Genomic DNA, 20673 nt, shown 5'->3' with positions numbered 1-20673 from the left:
CTCCTTGACAAAGTCCTTGGCAACACAAATGATGAGCTGAGATGTGCGATATACCAAATCCAGCATGGTTTCCTTTCTTACACTTTTAAGAAATTCAACTTTTTGTGGAGCTTACCGCTAAACCACAAAGTATGTATTGCCTTGACAACTGAGCTGCTCGAGGCTGATGTTTTCACAACTGGCTGACTGAAGGCAGGATTGATGGAAGCTGCAACACAAGCAAGACTTTATTGTTGATCCAGACATAAGCTTTAGGTTTGGACAGATGTGGAGTACAGTTGTCTTGCTGAATTAAATGGGCCATAACTTGGGTGCAGCTTTTCTGAGTTTCAAGTTGAGGATCTGTTCGCGTTATATATTAGTATCATCAATAAATGTACATACAAAAATGATAAAACAGGTAGAATTTGGGGTATCTACTAGGGACGATAAATAAAAACCCCAAAAGAAAAAAGTCCAAGTTTGATCTGTTTACACTACCATATCCAACTGAAACAGCTATACATTAATTTCTTGTTTCTATTAACGGATCACAATCAAAGTCATCTATGACACATTTCCATAAGAAAAAAATGCGTCATTCATGCTTCATCACCCATGCGTCCAGGTCATATTAATTCTTGTAATTTCAACAATGTTTACATTTAATTTACATTCATGTAATTAGGAACAACCTTCAAACCAATTATAATGTGATAATGCAACAACAGACAAATTAACATATAAACTCTTTAACATTGCACATACAGAGATACCTTACAACTGTATAACCGTAAAGCACTTCTCTTTGTATTGCTGCCAAGAGGAGGTGTTCTACCAAGGCTAGTGCAATCAAAACCACACATTCAATGACCTCGACACTGAAGTAGCACTTCATAAATGCTGAAAAATATGTGCCATTATAAAATCTGTGCCACAACGCTACATGCTGCACTAAAGCCCCGGCACACATTAAGCACTCCCTTTTCCTCTTATACACCCACATTCAATCATTCCTTTCTCTGAATTATAAAGCTGATAAACCTTCTGTATGTTGAAAAAACAGGGTTCGGGTTATGAATCTGTGAGGGACTTTTTCGGCTTAGGGAGCAGATTTGGTGTTTTATGTTTTTATGGGAAAGAGAATAAGAGACAAAGTCAGATTTAAAGGGGTTGAAGATTTAAAAAAAGAAGGAACGGGCACCAAATGGTAGCATGTGCAAGACAGAAGGTCAGGAGGTTGTTATTGTATCTTAAATGCCTGAATCTGTATGCTTCTACAGGGAGCTGTGCACTTGTATGTTTGGAGGTCAGACGAGAAGAGTAGTGCTGCTGAATCTTTCTGAATAATTACAAAAGGTCATGGTTTAAACAGGTAGAGCCTCTTACCTGGAGTGTGTGAGCTGTCCTGTTTGTCATGCTCCTCGTGCCACTGCATGGTGCGGTGGTAGCTCACCATCACCTCCCACAATGCCTTGCAGAGATCCGTCAGGCAGGGAATGTAGCTGTCCATGGTGATGTGCTGCAAACAGAGAAGCAATGAAAACAAGGTCACTGATGCTCTTTTCCACATTACAATAATTCAGTGATTTCATTTTTGAATTGCTCTACTGTATGTTTGTGCTAAATATAATTTGATTAACCTAAAATATGTTTTTGTATTTATGAGACACACAGTGCTGGACTAAAATAAAGATTCAGCAATAATAAATTACATCTCATTATTGTCATCATTCAAGGACAGTGTGAAGGAAAACATTTATTTTTCCAGTGCATTAGTAAAGCTTTCATCTTATGTAGGAGCTTATTAATGTAAGGACTGATTAAAATAATGATTTTATAAAGAGGGTGTCAAATATCTTTGATGTGCACATTAAGTTATATCATAGCATGACGACTTGAGTTCAGAATTGACAAGCCTGGATGATTCTAAAATGGATTTCACAGAGAGTACATCGATAATAATAAAAATGTCTATGTAGCTGGATAATTAACTTTTGTCTGAACATCAGAAAGTCATAAATCAGCTGTGATACAATGTTCGTAAGCCCACGGCCGGAAGCAAATAATTGCTTTCATAAAACTTTTTTAATACTTCACACTAGATTTGTGTTGGGTTAGGATTAGGGTTAATGCATTATGTGACAAATAAAAAAATATGTATATGATATTTCAGCCAGTAACATGCCTATGGAATAAACCGCAACCGCAATTTTATAAAATATGTCAGTGGTGCTGAATCAAAACCAAGACAGCTGAACAAGTACGACAGAAAGTACACAAAGGCTAACGCACACTGCTGTTTTTACTGTAAACAGCCAACAGATGGACATGTCTGATCCTCAGCTCTGGAAAAATTGGAGTGTTAAATATAAAACTGTCCGACCAAAGAAAAGTGCAGCTGGCACAATAGTAGCCACTGACACAGTTCAAGGCTCGACCGAATAACTCGCCAGTGGAGTCCTGTCAACGTGTCCGCAGACAAATTAATCATGTCAGATGAAACGGAGCTGTGGACAGCAGCCGCTCTTCACTTTGTTTGCTACACCACGATAATGAATAAGCGTTTGCAGCCTTCACAAAAGCATTGGAAAGATAAACAACACAAGCCTGACGCACAGACAGTATAGTTACTCAAAGAGAAAATAGTGCTTTGCAATACACGCCTAACCATGCACAAACCAACGTGAGTAAAGTATTTTCTGAATGTATGCCATGACATAATTTCCTGAGTGACAAACCACAACTTGACAGAAATCTTTCATTAGAACAGTTTTTAGTGAGACATGTAAGTTACATTCACCACTAGAAAGAAACCATTAGCAAGATTCACATAATGACCGGATGTAAATGGTTGCCCATGGCAGCAGAATCACACAACAGCCTCCACTGCTGTTAGTTGTTGGTAAGAATTGAACAGCCTTTTCCCAGTAATGAAACTACCCTGAACGCTAAAGTTGAACATGTAGACATTTAAAGCGCTTCAATTTAAAAGTGAAATAGTCAACATTAGTCAAATAAAGAAGTGAGTCAGATATTATATTGGAATATGAAGGAAAGGTGATGCTTCACTGCACACTTCACTGTTGAATACACACCCGACCTCCAGCGATGACAGTCAATTACGCTCTTACCAAGTGTAATAAATCCGCATTTGAATGTGTTCCTTTGCACTCAAACCTTTTTAATACCATTGCTACAGTGAACATTAATCACGGCTTACTTGCTGAGAATGTTTTTGTAAACACAACAGTGGCAACTCATCTCCAAATTAAGGCTACAAGGCCAAACCTGTCGACCTCTGAGAGCACAGCTAATGCGCACATTAGTGAAGGGTACTATACAATTTGTGGATTCTTTATAAAAAAGGCTTTTTGCAGTAACGACTAAAAGGATGTGCAGTCCTGGGAGTACAAACAGTCGCACACCTTCAATATTACACACAAACACTTGATATTCGTCAGTATAAACGGTAACGATGCAGCCATGAACACTACAAACTAAGTAATTGTAATCTTTATTTCACTCTGTTGGTTCAGCATAGATGTTAACAATTTACTGCTTCTAATGGTCGCTGTAATTCAATTGTAATTTATTTTACATTGATATCCAATATTACACAACATTTCATGGGAGAATTTAATTATTAAAATAAAACGTAAATCTGCTTGAGAGCAGGTTCAAAATTAAAATAACAAGTCAAGACTGAATAATAAAAAACTAAACAACGGAGCAAGGCGAGTGAGATGGCTGCTTAATTTTGAGCTCTTGATAGCGATTGGAAATCAACCCCCTTAACTCGCCTAGTAAATTGATGCAATCTTATTGGAATGAGAGAGGGAAAGAGAACTAGAAGTCAAAAGAAAGGTGACAAACTAGAAATACAGAACTCACCGGAGATGGAAGACGCTCGAAGCTCCGTTAGCTCACAACAGGACTCGGCAGACACCATGCGTTCAATGCTCCAGGAAATACGCGATTTCAGGGCTGAGCATAAAGTGGACTTAAACAAACTCAAAGAAGAAATCAAAGGAGACATGAAATCTGAACTCGAAGATATGAAGCAGGAAATGTACCAAAAACTTTCTGCTAACTCCACACTAACACAGGCCCACGAAACTAGGCTGAAAGAAGCGGAGGAACTAATCGAGGAGGCGGAGACAGCAAACATGGCTATGTCAGATGCGTTGATTAAATCAATGAAAGAACAGAGAGCAATGCAGGGGAAACTGGTGGATTTGGAAGGCCGATCCAGGAGAAATAATATGCGCATTTATGGAGTACCCGAAGAGAAGGAAGGTAACTCCATGTCTGACTTTGTGGATCAACTTTTGAAAACTGAACTAGCTTTACCGGACACCAACCTACAGATACAACGCGCTCATCGAGCTGTGGCTCGCACACCGGAAAGGAATGCACCGCCAAGGTCCATAGTGGTGAACTTTCTGGAGTTTACCACCAAAGAAAGGGTTCTGAAAAAGGCCTGGGAAAAGAAGATACTGATGGAAGGGCGACGTCTATCGTTCGATCACGACTATGCAACGGAGGTCGTCCTGAAACGCAAGCAGTACGTGGGAATAAAGAGGGTCCTTAAAGAGAAGAATATACGTTTCCAGACTCCTCTCGACAGGATGCGCATTCACTGGGACTCGGGAACACGCACATACGACAGTGCGCAAGATGCAGTGCAGGAGCTGAGGAGGAGAGGTTTCTCCGTGGAGATACCAGACCGCAACGCTTCGGAGCTGTACCCGGAGATGGAGCGTCTCCACCAGACCAAGACATGGCAGCGCGTCGGAGAGCGTAGTGCAGGTGGGGCCGAGACCACGAGCAGAGTAAGGAAGAGGCTACAAGAGTATGAGCGGATCCCTCCCGGGACTAACTGATTCATATTATATATCCACTGCATATATTTGTCACGACTTCATTTGGATTATATAAATGCTATCGGGTGCCGTTGGACTACTAGGATGCGTGAGATTGCGTGTTTCACCTCTAGTGAGGGGCCCTCCAAGAGGAGGCTCTCCCCTCTTCCTGCCAACGGGGACTTAGGGTGGCGAGGAATCACCCTACCTTGGAAGTCTACGTTTTTCTTTTTACGTTCTACGTTCACTACATGTGGGCCAGATGTTCAGGTCTGTGTTTTCAGTTGTCTGGAGTTTTATGGATGCAAAGGATTGGGTAATTTAAATGCCGTACAATAATATAAAAGTGGAATCACTTAATGTAAATGGGATGAATAATCCAGTTAAAAGGAGCAAGGTCCTGGCTAAATTGAAAAAAGAAAAGGCCCAAGTACTATTTTTACAAGAAACTCATCTGCCTCAACAGGAGCATGAAAAATTAAAACGCTTTGGTTATAAAAATACATTCTATAGTTCATACAAACCTAGCCAGAAGAGGGGAGTGGCTATCCTTATTTCAAATGCAGTTCAATTTGAACTCCATAAAGAAGTTAGGGACAAAGAGGGACGATATGTATTAGTGAAAGGAAGGCTTGAAAATGCAGTGGTGACATTGGTAAATGTATATGCCCCCCCAGAGAGCAACAAATCTATTTTTAAAAATCTGTTTGATGTCATTGCATTAGAGACTGAGGGTATTTTGATATGTGGAGGGGATTTTAATGTGGTCCTGAACCATAACATAGACACTACAAGCCACAAAAATAGCAAGAAGCACCTGACCAAGTTTGTTAATGCGTCAGTGCAGGAAATGGGACTAATTGATATTTGGAGGGAACTTCACCCCCTAGAACGGGATTATACACACTATTCGGTACCCCATTCTGTGTACTCCAGAATTGACTACTTTTTAATAAATACGGGTGAAAGTCACAGGATCACAGAGAGTAAAATCGGCGTGGCAGATGTTTCGGATCATAATATGATTAGCTTGTCAATAAATCTGAATAGTAGACAAAAGAATACAGTGTGGAGGCTCAATGTGGGTGTTTTGAATAATAAGGCGACCGTGGAACAGTTAAGGGAAGAGATACAAACATATATAGAGGTGAATGATAATGGGGAGGTGGATCCTGGGATACTGTGGGATGCTTTGAAGGCTGTTCTCCGTGGAAAGCTGATCGCCCTAACAGCATCACAAAAAAAGGCCCGGCTAGCCACATACAAATACAAAATAGAAAAATTGAGAGAAATGGAGACAAAGCATAAGAGTACAGGGGAGCAATCGGCATTACAACAAATTAAGGAAACAAGGGGGGAGATAAATGAGATCCTCAGAGGAGAAACTGAAAAAAAGGCAAGGTTTTTAAAGCAGTCTTATTACGAATCAGGCCCAAAAGCAGCTAGACTCCTGGCTAAACGCCTGCGCAAACAGCAAGCCTCTAATACAATTCATAGAACAAGGGACCCCCAAACTAATCAACTACTGTATGAGCCAGATGAGATAGAAAGAATATTTGAAGAGTACTATAAGACACTCTACTCTAATCCACCATTAGCTGATGAAAGCACAATAAGAAACTTCCTTAACTCGCTTGATCTGCCATCTATAGGTGAGATACAGAATGACACCATTACGTCGCAATTTACAGTTGATGAGCTGGAAGCTGCAATCAGTAGGCTAAAGACCAGTAAATCACCGGGCAGCGATGGGTTCCCAGCGGAGTTCTATAAAACGTTCACGAAGGAGCTAACACCTCTGCTTCTGTCTTGTTTTAATTGGACTCTTAAAGAAGGCAGGGCTCCCTCATCTTGGAGGGAAGCAATTATTTCCATTTTGCCTAAGGAAGGCAAAGACAAAGACCACTGTAAAAATTATAGGCCAATTTCTCTTTTAAATGTGGACTACAAGCTGTTTACCTCAATCATCTGTAAAAGATTTGAGACTTTCATGCCAGATCTTATTCATGAATATCAAACTGGATTCATTAGAGGGCGTCAAACACAAGACAATATCAGAAGGACTCTCCATATTGTAGACAATGCGCATAAAAAGGGCACAAGTATGGTTCTGGTTAGTCTGGATGCAGAAAAAGTGTTTGACAGTGTCAGTTGGTCTTTTTTATATGAAGTACTAAGGAGGTTTGGTTTAAATGAAAATGCAATTCGGTGTATTAAGACTATTTATCATGAACCTACGGCTAAAATCAAAGTAAATGGGAGTTTGTCCAATAGGATTCAGCTGGAGAGAGGCTCTAGACAGGGCTGCTGTCTCTCTCCTACTCTCTTTGCTTTATTTGTTGAACCATTTTCTAACCTGTTTGAAGCCAATTATAACAAAATTGATGACAATATCCGAAAGGATGTAGAAAGGTGGTCCACCCTCCCTTTAGACTTCAGTGCCAGAATACAAACGGTTAAAATGAATATCCTACCTAGGCTGCTGTATTTTTTTCAGTCTCTTCCAATTGATGTTCCACAAAAAAAATCCATAACCTGGGACAGGATGATTTCTAGATTTGTTTGGAATAGTAAAAAACCAAGAATACGATTTACGACACTTCAGTTGCCTAAAAGTAAGGGGGGAATGGCTTTACCAAATCGACTATCTACATAAAAGCAAAATGGGAAGCGGAGTTACAAATACAAATTTCAGAGGAAGAATGGTTTCAAATGTTCGAGACGCAATTTACATCCACAAACTCATTAGTATGGAGGGAATTCTGCTGGAAGAACCTGACTCGCTTTTTCATAACACCCAAAATAAAGAGCAGGCAACTTGGTGTACAGCAACAGTGTTGGAGGTTGTGTGGGAACATGGAGGCTGACCACTCACACATTTTCTGGAACTGTAGAAAGATAAGGTCTTATTGGGAGAAGGTTAATGCAGTTGTCAAAATTATTTTCGGTTATGGAATCCCAAATACCTGCCCGGTGATGTATCTTGGGAACATTAAGGATGTTGTGATGGGAGGCGATCTATATTTGATTAAGGTTTTACTTGCAGCGAGTAAGAAAGCTATAACCAGAAATTGGCTTAATGTGAACGCTCCAACTCAGGAGCAGTGGCTGGAAATTGTTGAATATATTTCTGTCATGGAAAAGTTGACATATGTTTTGAGAATCCAAGAGAATGCATTCAATAGGAAATGGGAAAAGTGGAATATTTACATGGTTGACACCAATGAGTAAGTGAATGACTAATTCAATCTTGTACGGTATGTGTGAATATTGAAGGTCTTCAGACAACTAGTATTTATTGTGTTTTATTTTACAACTGATTTGTGTGTATTTTAATATGAATAGCACTTACACTAAAATATTAAAGTATTCTGGGTATACAACTTATTTGCGTTCAGTATCTAATATGACAATAAATACTAGCAATAAAAGACACAACCTTATATAATAACAATATGACATTTATGCGATTACACGTTTTCTACGGTGGGTACCATCCTAGAGTTATAATATTAATGTACAGTCAACGTGAAATGAACAATAGAGATAATCACATCTTGAGTTACAAACGGGCTCAAGCCACAGGGTCAGAAAGGTGAGCTAATGAACGGGTTGGAAAAAACAAGGCTAGCATTTATCATCCAATGTTCTCTACCAAATGAACCATATCACGGCAACATGTTGCCAGGCAACTGAAGTCAGGGGAGACGATGTGGGGTTAAGGGATGCAAGTAATGTATGTGTGTGTGTGATAGACATAAGAGTGTTTGCATGTAACACCAGCAGTTTGGCAGGAAAACATGCGTTTAAAAAACTTCAACAGCGATGAGAGCTCAGAGGAGGCAGGCTCAGGATCAGCCAGGTCTTCTGAAGAAAGTTACCCATCACTATGCATTAAACATACTGTATGTCGAGATGTGTCAGAGAGATTTTGAAAAGACAAAGCGTTAAGTGCTTTTTTTTCAATCATCAGAACCATGTTGCAGTAAAAAACTGGTTTGCTGTTCTTTTTGAGCCGACGTGATTTTTAAACCTTTAAAGTAAAACGATGGTTTACACTTTGAAATGATTAGATCATTTAAAAGCTATGGTTCCTTTTTATGTTCATCACTTTTTGATTCATAACTTCAATTGCCTTATCCAGACTGGGGAATGAGATTGATATTACACACAGGGAACTGTTCTGTTCATTTGCTCCCTGTTTCAAGTTGTACTTCGATGTGCTCCATCACCAGAACGTGCCATGAGTGACGGTGAGGTTCATTGCACATGTCGACTCAACTCTGTCCGGGGCATTGCGCCTGAGTCTCCATGGGATTCTGGGGGAGACATTTTGCTGCTATTCCCAACTCACAATTTCTCCAGAAACACCCAAGAAAGACCCAGGCAACTAAACAGAAACAAACGTATCAAATGTGGCACATGGGAGAAAAACAATCAAAAAACTCTTCCTATGTGATAACAAACAACATGAGACCAGTTTGCTGGCTAATTAGTTTCAGTTTCAGTTTTTTGTTTCAGTCAGTTGCCAAGCTAGCCTATGACCATGGCCCTGCTTATTGCTTAAAAAGCAACGTGTCTGAATCTAGTCCACGGCCTTGCAGAAATGGTCCACCCATCAGATATATAGTACAAAATAATGGGACACTGCACATCAGAAAATGGAATGGATCACTATGCCATTATGATGTTATTGAGGAGTTTTTTTCTAACAGAGATAATGGCTTTGTATAACATGTGAACAACAACAAAAACGATGAGGCTAAAGCACCCTTAGCAGCTTGGAAAGGCTGCTATGTTTACTACCATACCACTTTAACAGCCGACTGCTCCTCTTTGAGAACCTTCTACGATTCTCTGGAGTGGGCCGTCCTGTCTCCATCAGCAGAAAAAGTCACACAGACAAGGAGATTGATAAGGAATGAGGCTGGCCAATAATGATGAGATGTTGATGTCAAATTAATAGGACCTTTTTAAAATCTGCTCTGACCTTTCTGAGTGTTCCCATTTCCCTTGAATTTTAAGTTGCACAACTAAGAGGCAGGTTCAGAAGGTCCAATGTGGCTTTTACATTTTCTAAAGCTTCGTTTATCAGGGGAAGAGCAGCGGAAGAAGTGTTCTCTATTCCACATACACTAGAGCACATTTTGTATTGATACAGAACATCAACACATTCTCTGTTGAACAGCTTCACTGGTGAAGGTGAGGGCCAAACGCCTTGCTCAAGAGCAAACAAATAGTCTTTGTTTAAAGATTGGAAAAATGTGCTTAGCTGTTTTCCCAACCACATTCTGTGTTGATTTAATAGACAACTTGTCACAGGTATATATTTTTGTCAGAGACACCTTGAAAACTACTCAATGATTCCCTTTATGCTGAAAAGTCCCAAACAAGGGCACTTCAAACACTCAAAAAGGACACACCCTCAACCTCAGTCCTGTTTGTTGGCACTAAATTAGCAACATAGACACTTAATACACATGGGTACTTCAGTTAGTTCTCCCTTTGACATTTTAAAAAGGCAGGTACAAAAGTGCCTTCAATTTTGTGTGTGTGTGTCTCTCTCTCTCTCTCTCTCTCTCCCTGATTGTCTCCAGGTGCAGCCTCTCCCCCAGGTGCTCCCAATCCCCAATCAGGGCCTCCTTAAAGGACCTGAGGAAGGCTGCAGTGGCTCCTCTCCTTCTCCTCTGGCCGCATGTGTGCAGCCTGTGTTACGCAGTGTAGTGTCGTGTCGTGTCTCTGTGTGAGATCTAGTTTAACCTGTGTACTGCTAATTGTTAGGAGATGTGCTCCAGTGTGTCTTTGTGTATTGTCTAAACGTTAGTCACTTTCTTTTGGAAGAAATTTGTCCTTATTTGCTTAAGTTTGTTTTGCAATTTGGCTGGTGAGCCTCTTTACTTTTGTATTAATTAAAATCTCACTTTGTGGCTTCAGTAGACGGTTTCCTCTCCTTTTTCTCTTGCCCGGTTATTTTGGTGTTGTTACTTCCCTTTGTACCCCTAGTTAGGAGGGAACGTAACAAAAATGATCGACAGAGAGGTATACAAGTAATAAAAAACACTCGCTCCCTGGGATACTTACTGCAGACAGGCTGTAAATGCTGCCTGGCAGGAAAATGAACTGTATGTGTTCACATACCTCTTCATTTGAGTGCGCGCCAATGTGTGGATGTGCTGCCCTATCAATCATGATCACACAGCGCAGAGTGTAATGACAGTGTTTGTACAGTCTTTTGTGTATGTGTGTGAGTATTTGTGGTATGAGTACGATCATCCAGGCAACACGGTGTGCTGACAGGGTATCCATCAAACACACAACATCAGGATGCTTCTGTAACTACTGTACAGTTGCATTCACAGACTATTTCCAGTTATACTGATGACATCTAAAACAACAAGCAAAAGCATATATCTTTTAAATCCCAGCAAAGATTTGTTTCATTCTATTTTTGACATCTGTTTATAGTGACAGAAGGAAACATTGATCCGTAGGGAACCTAAAAAAGCCTCGACTTTGAAGCCTAAAACCTTTATAAATGGAATTGTATAAGCAGGGAAAGAGGAGATGGGAAGTGAAGAGGACAGGAAGCACAACAATAAGAGGTAAAGGGCAGGGGATTGTAAACATGAGCATAGCTGGCAATGCCCCTAGTAAAAGTTGTGCAGTGAAACAGCAAGGCCACACGTGAAGGGTCACAGAGAGAAAACAATATGACAGCTGACATATAGGGAGAGATTTTAGAAATTGCAGCGTCCACTCAGGCAGGGTTAACCTATACCTCCACATAAACAACCCGTCACACTGTAGGCCAGACGATAACACGAAAAGTCACTCCCAGCAAGTTAATGATGAATTGACCAAGTTGCGGCTTGCTGGCCATGCAAATGTGATTTATTCTGATCTGGAGGGAAAGAAAAAGACAGAGGGGAACTGATGCGAACGGAGACTCCAATCTAAAAGTGCTGCTGCTGCTGCTGCTGCAGTGCATTGGTTCTGTATTGTGAGCAAGATTAATTATCTCATAGTTAAGGGCTACAATATACTTTTCTTTCCTTTCTCTTCAACTCCTTCATTTCACTCTATTATGGAGAATCTGTAGAATCCCTTGTCATGAAATAAGGCATTTTTCGCTTGGCTAGAAGCTGAGAACGTGGTTGAATGTGTCATCACAGCACTCTGAAGGTGGTGTTTTCTATTCCGTATTAGGTTTTCTCTTTACTAAGTAAAGAAGGGGTTAGTTTTCACATTGGAGCTTAACCTTTTCTGGCCATAAAGCTGCCAGCAGAAGGAGACAGAATGGGAGAAGAGTGGTGGAATAAATTGACCACCCACACACACCTACACACACATACAGACACACATCTCCTTACCGTGCAAAGGTCTTTATACTGCATCTTCTGGAACTTGGTATCAGCGTTGCCAGCACACAGCTCCACGTATCCCAGCACCACCTGGAACACTGTGTTGTGGATGGCCTGGGTGAAGTGCATGTGCAGCTGGTCCATAGCAGTCTGCAGAGAGAGCCAAACACACTGTTATGAAATCTACTGTGTTGAGATGTCACTGTCGTGTGCCAGTGTGGGTCTGTGAAAAGGCAAACAGCAGATTGGCAATTGCAAATCTTAGAGACTGTATACTTGATATTTTGAATTATTTGCAGGCATATTATGTTAGCTACACAATATGGGATGAGGGAAAATGGCCATAGCCGACTCCTGGGAAATGCAATGTTCAAGTCCAACAGAAAATAGGCAATTTAGCCTCCAGTTTTTCCATGACTCACACTCTGAAAACAGCTAAGCTTGCTGTGGAAAGTGTCGCTAATGAAGCAATAACAAATACAAATAGAGAAACACAGTGGTAAAAGTATCTTAGTGACATGTATGGCAGCACAGGTAACTGCCTCCAGCTATGTTAACTTGTGGCTCCATTTATCTCCTTCATTACCCTGAGCCATCTCATCATAATGAGTCATTATCCTGAGCCATGAGTCCAATGACAACAGTGCTATTAAACAACACAGTAAAGTCACAAGCTTTAAAACAGTAAAAAGTTTAAATATCTTGTAGAGCTGAAGGGTTAGGGTTAGATCCAATGTTTTTATGAAAAATATTGATTGGGGCAGCTGTAATAAAACTAAATAACAGCTTTTTAATGGAAAAGTAGAATTTCTTTATCGTTTCATGTATCATTATGTTGCTTTCCTGAAAAACATAACATTTTGCTACACTGCACTGGGCTCAACTCAAGTCTTATAGATTTGTTCTCTTACATTTACAATAATTTTTTGCAGCTCCCACCCACATTCTTTCTTATGGGATCATTGTGAATTGAGGACACCAGAGTTGTAGTAGACGTGGGCACAGGGATGAGCAAAGCCCTGTAGGTAATGTGTGTCAGTGCAATTAGATGGTCTTACCACAAGCTCAAAACTGAAAAAAAAAGTTGCACAAATCCATTCTGAATGCTGCTGCTACAGAAGGAATTCAAACATGTCTTCCCTATTTTCTAAGGCAGTTATCAACTTCATCTGTCCAAAAGAACACCATTAAAATTGCTGGCTGTCCAAAGCACTGCAAGAACCAGCAGGCAACTATAGCAACGCACATCATAATAATCATCATCTTTAGACATAATTATAAATCAACTAAAACAGCAAACAGACTCATTCTTCTGCAGCCACTTATACAAAACAAGCACATGTTTCATTCAGATAAATGTTAGAAAAGCAAACCTGGTGTCTGGGTCATTTGGCTATGAGCCAAGTAATGAGTGAGAGCAGAGAGAGAAAATACAAATGGTTTGACGTGTTGTGCTACTGAAGGTCAAGAGTGTCTTGCCTCAGTTCATGAAAACATCCAACTAAAGAGTGTCAGATGAATAGGGGTCATTTGTTTATTTGTGTGCACTGCAGCAAAAACAGACTGTGGGTAACAGCTAAGATTCAGACAAATGTCATAGATGGAACTGGTTTCTGTATTTATTTATGTTTTTAGTTTCTCAACAACCACTCATCCGAATGAGAGCAGTTCTTCAGAAAGATGCAGTAACTGAGGGCAAGCAATCGGCCGGACATCATTATAAGTGTGAAAAACACAGATGCAGAGAGTGCGGGCAAAACCAATTCAGTTCAAGCCAAACATTTAAAAAATATGAAAAAATAAGCCTTAAGGAGTAACAGGCAGTCGGGAACAGATCCTTATTTAGCTTTTCAGTCGGAAACCGCTCTCACAGATATAGGAAAAACACTATTGATTCTTCTCAACAACGATCAATGACGCGGTCTCAAACTCAAAATGGCTGCTCATGTCAAGAGTCACACAGCTCATTGATTATCATCAACGGTGGCAGAATTTGTAAATAAAAATGACGGAAAGGTTTGTTATTGCCAGGATGAGAACAAGTCTCTTTTAGTTTGCTCCAGTTACACTTGGACACATTTTTCAACTGTAAATCAGCAAAGAGCTGTCAGACGTTGGTACTGCCAAGTGTAATGTGGAAAAAATGAACTTTATTTTATGATCTCTACGTTGGCGATTGAACATTTTAAAGCTGTAAATGTCATGTTTGCAGAACAGTATTGATCCAATGCAACTCAATTTGAGTTAAGTATCTCTGTCCAATTACATCCATCGAGTACAATCCTTTAACACCCACTGTAAGTCCTGAGCAGTTAACCCATACAGGCTTTAATTACTTGTAGGCTGAGCGAAAATGTGCGTTGCAGGAGCTGCTATGACTCATAATACTTCATGATGAATGGAACTGCATTTGTGGAATTACTGAGTCCATATACGTTTGGTCGAAATATGTTATTCTCAAACACAACAGCCTCATCATCGTTTAAAATTACCGTGCTTGATTGCTTCTCATTTTAGTGGACACCGGTCCCCATTTTGGTAGGAAAGTACCTACTAACATCTAAACTAATATTGATTACAAAGATTATATTAGCACACAGCTTGTTAATACTCAAGGCTTGACTGATTAGTGAGAGAGCTTGCATTGGTACAGGAGTAGGGAGTGGAAGAAAAACGATATGTTTTCAGCTTAACAGAAAGCTCAAGATCAGGTGAGAAGAAAAGTAATTTAAAGCAGAAAAGGGAGATCAGAGCCAAGTTACATTTTGGAGATGTTGATGGAGCAAAGGGGTATTAAAGACAGGCCCATTCGAGATTGATGCGTTTTAACTAGGGCTGTCAAACGATTAAAAAATGTAATCAGATTAATCACAGCTTAAAAATTAATTAATCATGATTAATCACCATTCGAACTATGTCCAAAATATGCCATTTATTTATGTTATTATTGTTGTGGGAATGGAAAGATAAATGAAAGCAGGCAGATATATCCATTTAACATACAGTATGTATGTTTATTATAACATTTTTCTGCATGTTAAAATGAAAGACAACCCACACACCTATCAATCATCAAACCGTGGGGTCTTAATTCATTACGTGTTGATTTCTATCAACGGGGGAGTACTTCAGGAAAGTCGACAGGGGGGGGGGCTAGTGGAGTACTGTGTGACCACAGAGTGTGAACGTTGTGATCAGCTGTTTTAGCGCAGTTCTCCAGTGATGGGGGGAGTCTCCCTCCGCAGCCGGTTGGCGTAGTTTTGGCACAGTTCCGTTGTACAGACCGACGTTAACAGCAGCCCTGTCTGTGCACACGGAGACCGACTCTGTCGTCCGGTGATCTAACCGCGTTCTGGAAAAGCTTCACAAGTACGTCGGTACGCAAATGCGCTTTGTGACACAAGTGACGGTACGCATTTCAGATTACGCACATAACCTGCGTACCAGTTATGTGCACCCCTGTACCAGAGCCATATTATTACTATTATATGGCTCTGCCCTGTACTACAGCAAGAGTATTCTCCGTCGGGACTTCCTGCAACAACACCACGTCGTTATCAAAGATGTTCTATTGAGAAGACGATCACTACGTGACAAAAGTTTTCAAAACCGTGGCTACTGAAATCAATCTTACTAACTGCTGTCTGTGCAATTTACTCCGCGCGAGTTGGCAGACTTTATTTTGCTTACTTTAACATCATTTTTCATGGTGGGGCTAAGCCATTTCTTGGTATGGGTGTAGGTAGCCTACCCCAGCCATACCCTGGCGCTGCCACTGGTGGCACGTATGGGGCGGGCCATTCTGCACATGCGTTAAATGCGTTAAATATTTTAACGCAATTCATTAAAAAAATTAATTACCGCTATTAACGCGATAATTTTGACAGCACTAGTTTTAACAAAAGATATAAGGGCTAGAATGGGATATAAGGAGTAAGAGGAGAGTGAGAAGAGAAAGATAATTGATGCTCTATTAGATTTGTTCCCAGGCATTTATACAGAAAGTATGATATTTCATTTTTGTGGATGATTGATATATGGGTGTCAGTTGATTGACAGTAAGGAATGAATAACCTTATCACAAACGATGACATGCATTCCCTGTGGCCTAAAATATTCTCTACTCCAATGAGAGAACCCTGAATTCAAACGCTGGTGTAAAATCCGTTTGTTAAGAAAGGAATGGATAATAATGACAAATAAGAACTTCAATAAAACAAATTACCGTTCCTTGATTGCTGTATTTGTTCAACCAGTTTGTCTATGGACGATTTTGTTGTACTTTTCTTATCTAAATGATGGCAAGACGTTCTGAGAATAAAGAAAAAAACAATGGCTACTGATTGCACATTACCCTAGATATAAATTAAGGATAGGAAAAGACAAGACATACAATATTCTTATAAACCCCCTAGAGAAAGATCAAGAGTCATATAAAAGGACATATGCCGTAGATGAGGTCATGTTTAGCTATTTGCTGTGACCTTAAAAATGATCCAACCACTGACCTGTGTCTTTCCCAGGAGAGTGTAGGCCAGCTGGACCTTGGTGTAGTGCGAAACATCAAAGTTCTTACAAGTCTTCGACAGGGCGACATCAAGCTGCTCCTGGAGGCAGAAATAGATGGACGGCAAAGGAAAAGAAAAGAGAGGGATTATCAACTTTAAGACCCGGGATTAGATATAGATGTGCAGATGTATTTGTCTTTGACAAAGAGATAAAAAGAGAGGTAAGAAAGTAAATCAAGGTTAGCAGAAAGTGAGGATGTACATCTTTATCAACCATGACACAATAAGCCCACCTCAAAGAATACAGTATAGCACTGACACAGGCGGAAAGTGATCAAATGCATTGCATCACCGCATATTTCTCACGCCTTAATGTATGTTTGAAGCTGCACTTAAACACTATGAGGAAGGGTGACATTTGTTCTGTAGTGATTTGCAAGCAGTAACTATTTGCATAGAAATAGTCGGTTTATATTTGAGCTGAATTCCTTTTCAAAAACGCTTTAAGAGAAACCAAATCAGTGAGTGCCATTGTATTGGTGGAATTGAATGTAGTGGCATTTTTAATGGTGCTTAATGATCGGTCATGTGAGGATTAATCCCCTACAGTGTAGATGTGAAGTTTAAAAATCTCCACCTTTAGTTCCTTCTATTGCAGTTTTTCTCAGATTCCTTTTTAAACTTTTACATACTGTACAAAACCTCACTGATATAAGATGTTCTCTGAGCTTCTTTTGGGCTTAATCATGCTGAGAGAGCACAAAGTGTATATATTTATAGAAAAATTGCTTTCCTCGGTTGACTGCTTGGTTGCTCTTCAATAGAAGGCATTGACATTAGGAGATTCAAGCGTGTGTGTGTGTGTGTGTGTGTGTGTGTGTGTGTGTGTGTGTGTGTGTGTGTGTGTGTGTGATGAGGGAGCTTACAGACTAGGCCAACCAGTGACGACTCCATTGTGTAAAGCATACACACAGTGTGTGTTGTATATGAAGAGTATATGTATATTTATAGTTTATTATTATATGAATACTAAATCATTATATTGGTAAGGTGCTTTTGGCTCTTAGCGATCTTGGGTTGACTCTTGATGTGTGTCTGTGTTTGTCTGTTCTCTGTGCAACCGTTTACCTTTATGATTTTAGAGGATTTTGCTTTGCTTCTTAACAAACTCAGGCTGACGAGTAAACAAACAAGCACCTTGCCGTGCGACTATGCATGTGTGTGTGCACATGCACGCCTGTTCCTTGTGTACAGACAAAAGTGTCAGTAATGAATCTACTCAAGCGCAGCAGCAGCGGTGTGGAGAAAATGGCTTTGCATACCATTTATCACACAAAAACACCAAGACCCAGCTAGTGATGGAACAGATAATTGACTGCTCACTGATAATAATGACTTTCTGAATGTGTCAATATTTTGCAGGCCCAGAATGAGAAACTATCAAATTGAAGTATAAATTGCTTCTTTCAGATGAGTGCTTCTGGAGAATTACAAGGTTAGACCACAATCTTATTCACTGTCAAATCTCTTTAATGATATTCTCACAAATAACGAAATTAGAGATGAATCAGAAAGCCACATACCTCTATTTGCTCCAGAGTGTCTTGTAGTTTGGAATTCAATTCGCTGTAAGGGGGGAAAGAAGAATGACGATAAGTTCCTCAATTGTGAAGGAAAAATTGTATCAACTAACCACTAACTTTATCCATATAAATTATTATTCATTGTTAAAGGTTTTTATCGATAAAATTACAAAGAGCATTTAAATAATGACTTAATTGGATAGTGCACGCCAGAAGTCAGAGAAAAAATAAATAATAGTTTATAAATGTCTTTGTTTGTCATTGCCTTTAGTTCATCTACTATCAGTATTCTTCGAAAAATTGGGTACCATTATAGGAACCACAAAGTGGCTCGGTTTACATTTCAAATGAATAAAGTCTTCTCAAAGAGGAACACTTATGAGCAAGCTGCAGCCATGTTTTGCACAATTGTCTGTTGGGAAGACACGTTTTTTTGTGTATAATAAATCACGACTACTTTTCCTGTCCCGAGACACCAATTCTATTCCCATGTGACTCCCCGTGCAACGCACCCATTTATAATCATCCTCTGTTCCCCCGTTCCCCTGCCCCTGCTTTTCTTGGGGTCTTTTTCAGGTCAGCCCGCACTTATGTTGGGCCTTGTGAGACCGCAGGAGCCCAAGGGAGAGAGTGTCCTTAATAAATTGCTAATTAAGTGTCTTAGCTTCAGTTGGGTATCGAGTTAGGAGAGGGAGGCGGGGGGGGGGGGGGGGGGGAGAGAAACTGAGAGGAGGCTGCAGGAGTCCTACAGGTTGTTTCCAAACCAACTGAAACAACGACAGTAAACAAATGTTCAAAATGGAGACCATATTGGCGGAGTGTATAGTTGGGGGGGCCGACTCGCCATTTCCAACACTCTTGCTCAGACCTCACCCATCTTTAAAATCCTTCATTTTGATCAACGCTATCTCAGTGACAAAATCTTTCCGCTGACAGACACGGAGGAAAAGATTGAGAATACTCAAAATAGATGTAATGGTAGTTCCCATTTAAGTAAGAGTCTCAAAAAGCAAGGATAAAACAATGCCAGCGTTGCTCTCACCACATCAGGAAACTGATCAAAGAAGCTACTTATGAGCGTCTGAACTAAAGTGCCATGGATGATAGGGAATTTCCTATGAAACAGTGTGACATAGCAGATGCCAACAGAGAGCTACTCGGAGCTCTATTGCTATTACAAAACTGTAAAATGATCCATTGGGTTGGTATGTACCGCAGCAATGATAACATAAGACATTCTCAGTTTTAAGCTCAGGAAGGCAAGTCATAGCCCAAAGTATCCTCAAACTGGGATTGGAAGCCAATTTAAACACGCAAAGTATGGAAGCTGGCTCGACTACAGAGGGGTGAACGCATCAATGTCAGTTCCTGGCTACTGAAGCAAAAAGTGTCTGAATGTCCATATGCAGAGCCCAGGAGAGTGCTAAACAAAGGTTTTCAGCATTGGCAGCCACACTAAGGAGATACACCAGAGGAGCAGAGGCCAACAGGATAAATGCCCTGTTCACCACACAACTTTCTTTAATACTCCCACGCTGGAGGATGGTCAAGGAACAGAAGCTGAACCACAAACTTAACAGTGTTGAAAACGCATTTAGGAGGAAACAAAATCATCCCACCACTTCAATGCTCAGGGGCTTAAGAACACATGAGTGTCAGGCTGAGAACTCCAATTTCCCAGAACAAGAACCCGTGCTCGTCACAGCGAGGCAGACATCCAGCAATGGTTGACGGACATTACGAAAACTGGGCAGCAACAGGGCGTTACATACCTAGTGGTTAAAGGAACTTAAGTGCACATTCCAAAAAATTTGGTAAATTACTAAGTGTATCTGCTTTCTTGTAAAGAGTTAGATGTTTGATTAGCTTACCTCAGCTTAGTATAAAAAACTGAAAACAGGAGAAACGGTCCAAAGCTCTAAGTACACTAGCATGTCTATCACTAATTCACAGGTTTCATCTTGTTCCTTTAATATGAATCAGAAACAGACCAAGTCAGTGAAATCCTCATGTATGAAATAGTAACTAAATAACTCCTTTTGTTGTTTTTACATTTCGGTTTTTAAGTGGATCAAACAATAGAACATAATTATTGTCGATATTTTCAGAGACCTTTGGACAGAGCCAGGATAACCATTCGCCCACTGCTTTCAGCTTTTTGCTAAGCTAAGCTGACCTCTGAGCTCCATATGTAGCGTACGGCCACAAAAGTGGCATCAATCTTCTAAAATAACTCTTAGAAAGAAAAGTATATAAGTGTATTTCCCTACAATTTACTTATTGTTACATTACAGAACTTCAAACAGTTAAGTCTTCACATCATCACATCTTCTGTTACTCATCATAATCACTAAACGTAATCGACAAGTGCGTTATA

The 20673-nt window shown here is 40.1% G+C and overlaps 1 protein-coding gene across 3 annotated transcripts in view; it reads right to left on the bottom strand.

Moving 5' to 3' along the window:
• vps50 (VPS50 EARP/GARPII complex subunit) overlaps positions 1-20673 on the bottom strand; it is a 122531-nt gene that overhangs the window by 62344 nt on the left and 39514 nt on the right. For all 3 annotated transcript variants that reach the window (XM_034094413.1, XM_034094414.1, XM_071204871.1), the window contains exons 10-13: positions 18297-18339; positions 16714-16812; positions 12215-12355; positions 1369-1501 (exon numbers count right to left, since the gene is read on the bottom strand). In XM_034094413.1, the coding sequence (XP_033950304.1) occupies positions 1369-1501; positions 12215-12355; positions 16714-16812; positions 18297-18339 (416 nt within the window). The remainder of the gene's footprint in view (positions 1-1368; positions 1502-12214; positions 12356-16713; positions 16813-18296; positions 18340-20673) is intronic.

Source organism: Pseudochaenichthys georgianus, chromosome 11, assembly GCF_902827115.2.
Source record: "Pseudochaenichthys georgianus chromosome 11, fPseGeo1.2, whole genome shotgun sequence".
NCBI lineage: Eukaryota > Metazoa > Chordata > Actinopteri > Perciformes > Channichthyidae > Pseudochaenichthys > Pseudochaenichthys georgianus.
Note: the sequence above shows the minus strand (reverse complement) of the source record. Positions and strands in the feature narration are given on the sequence as shown.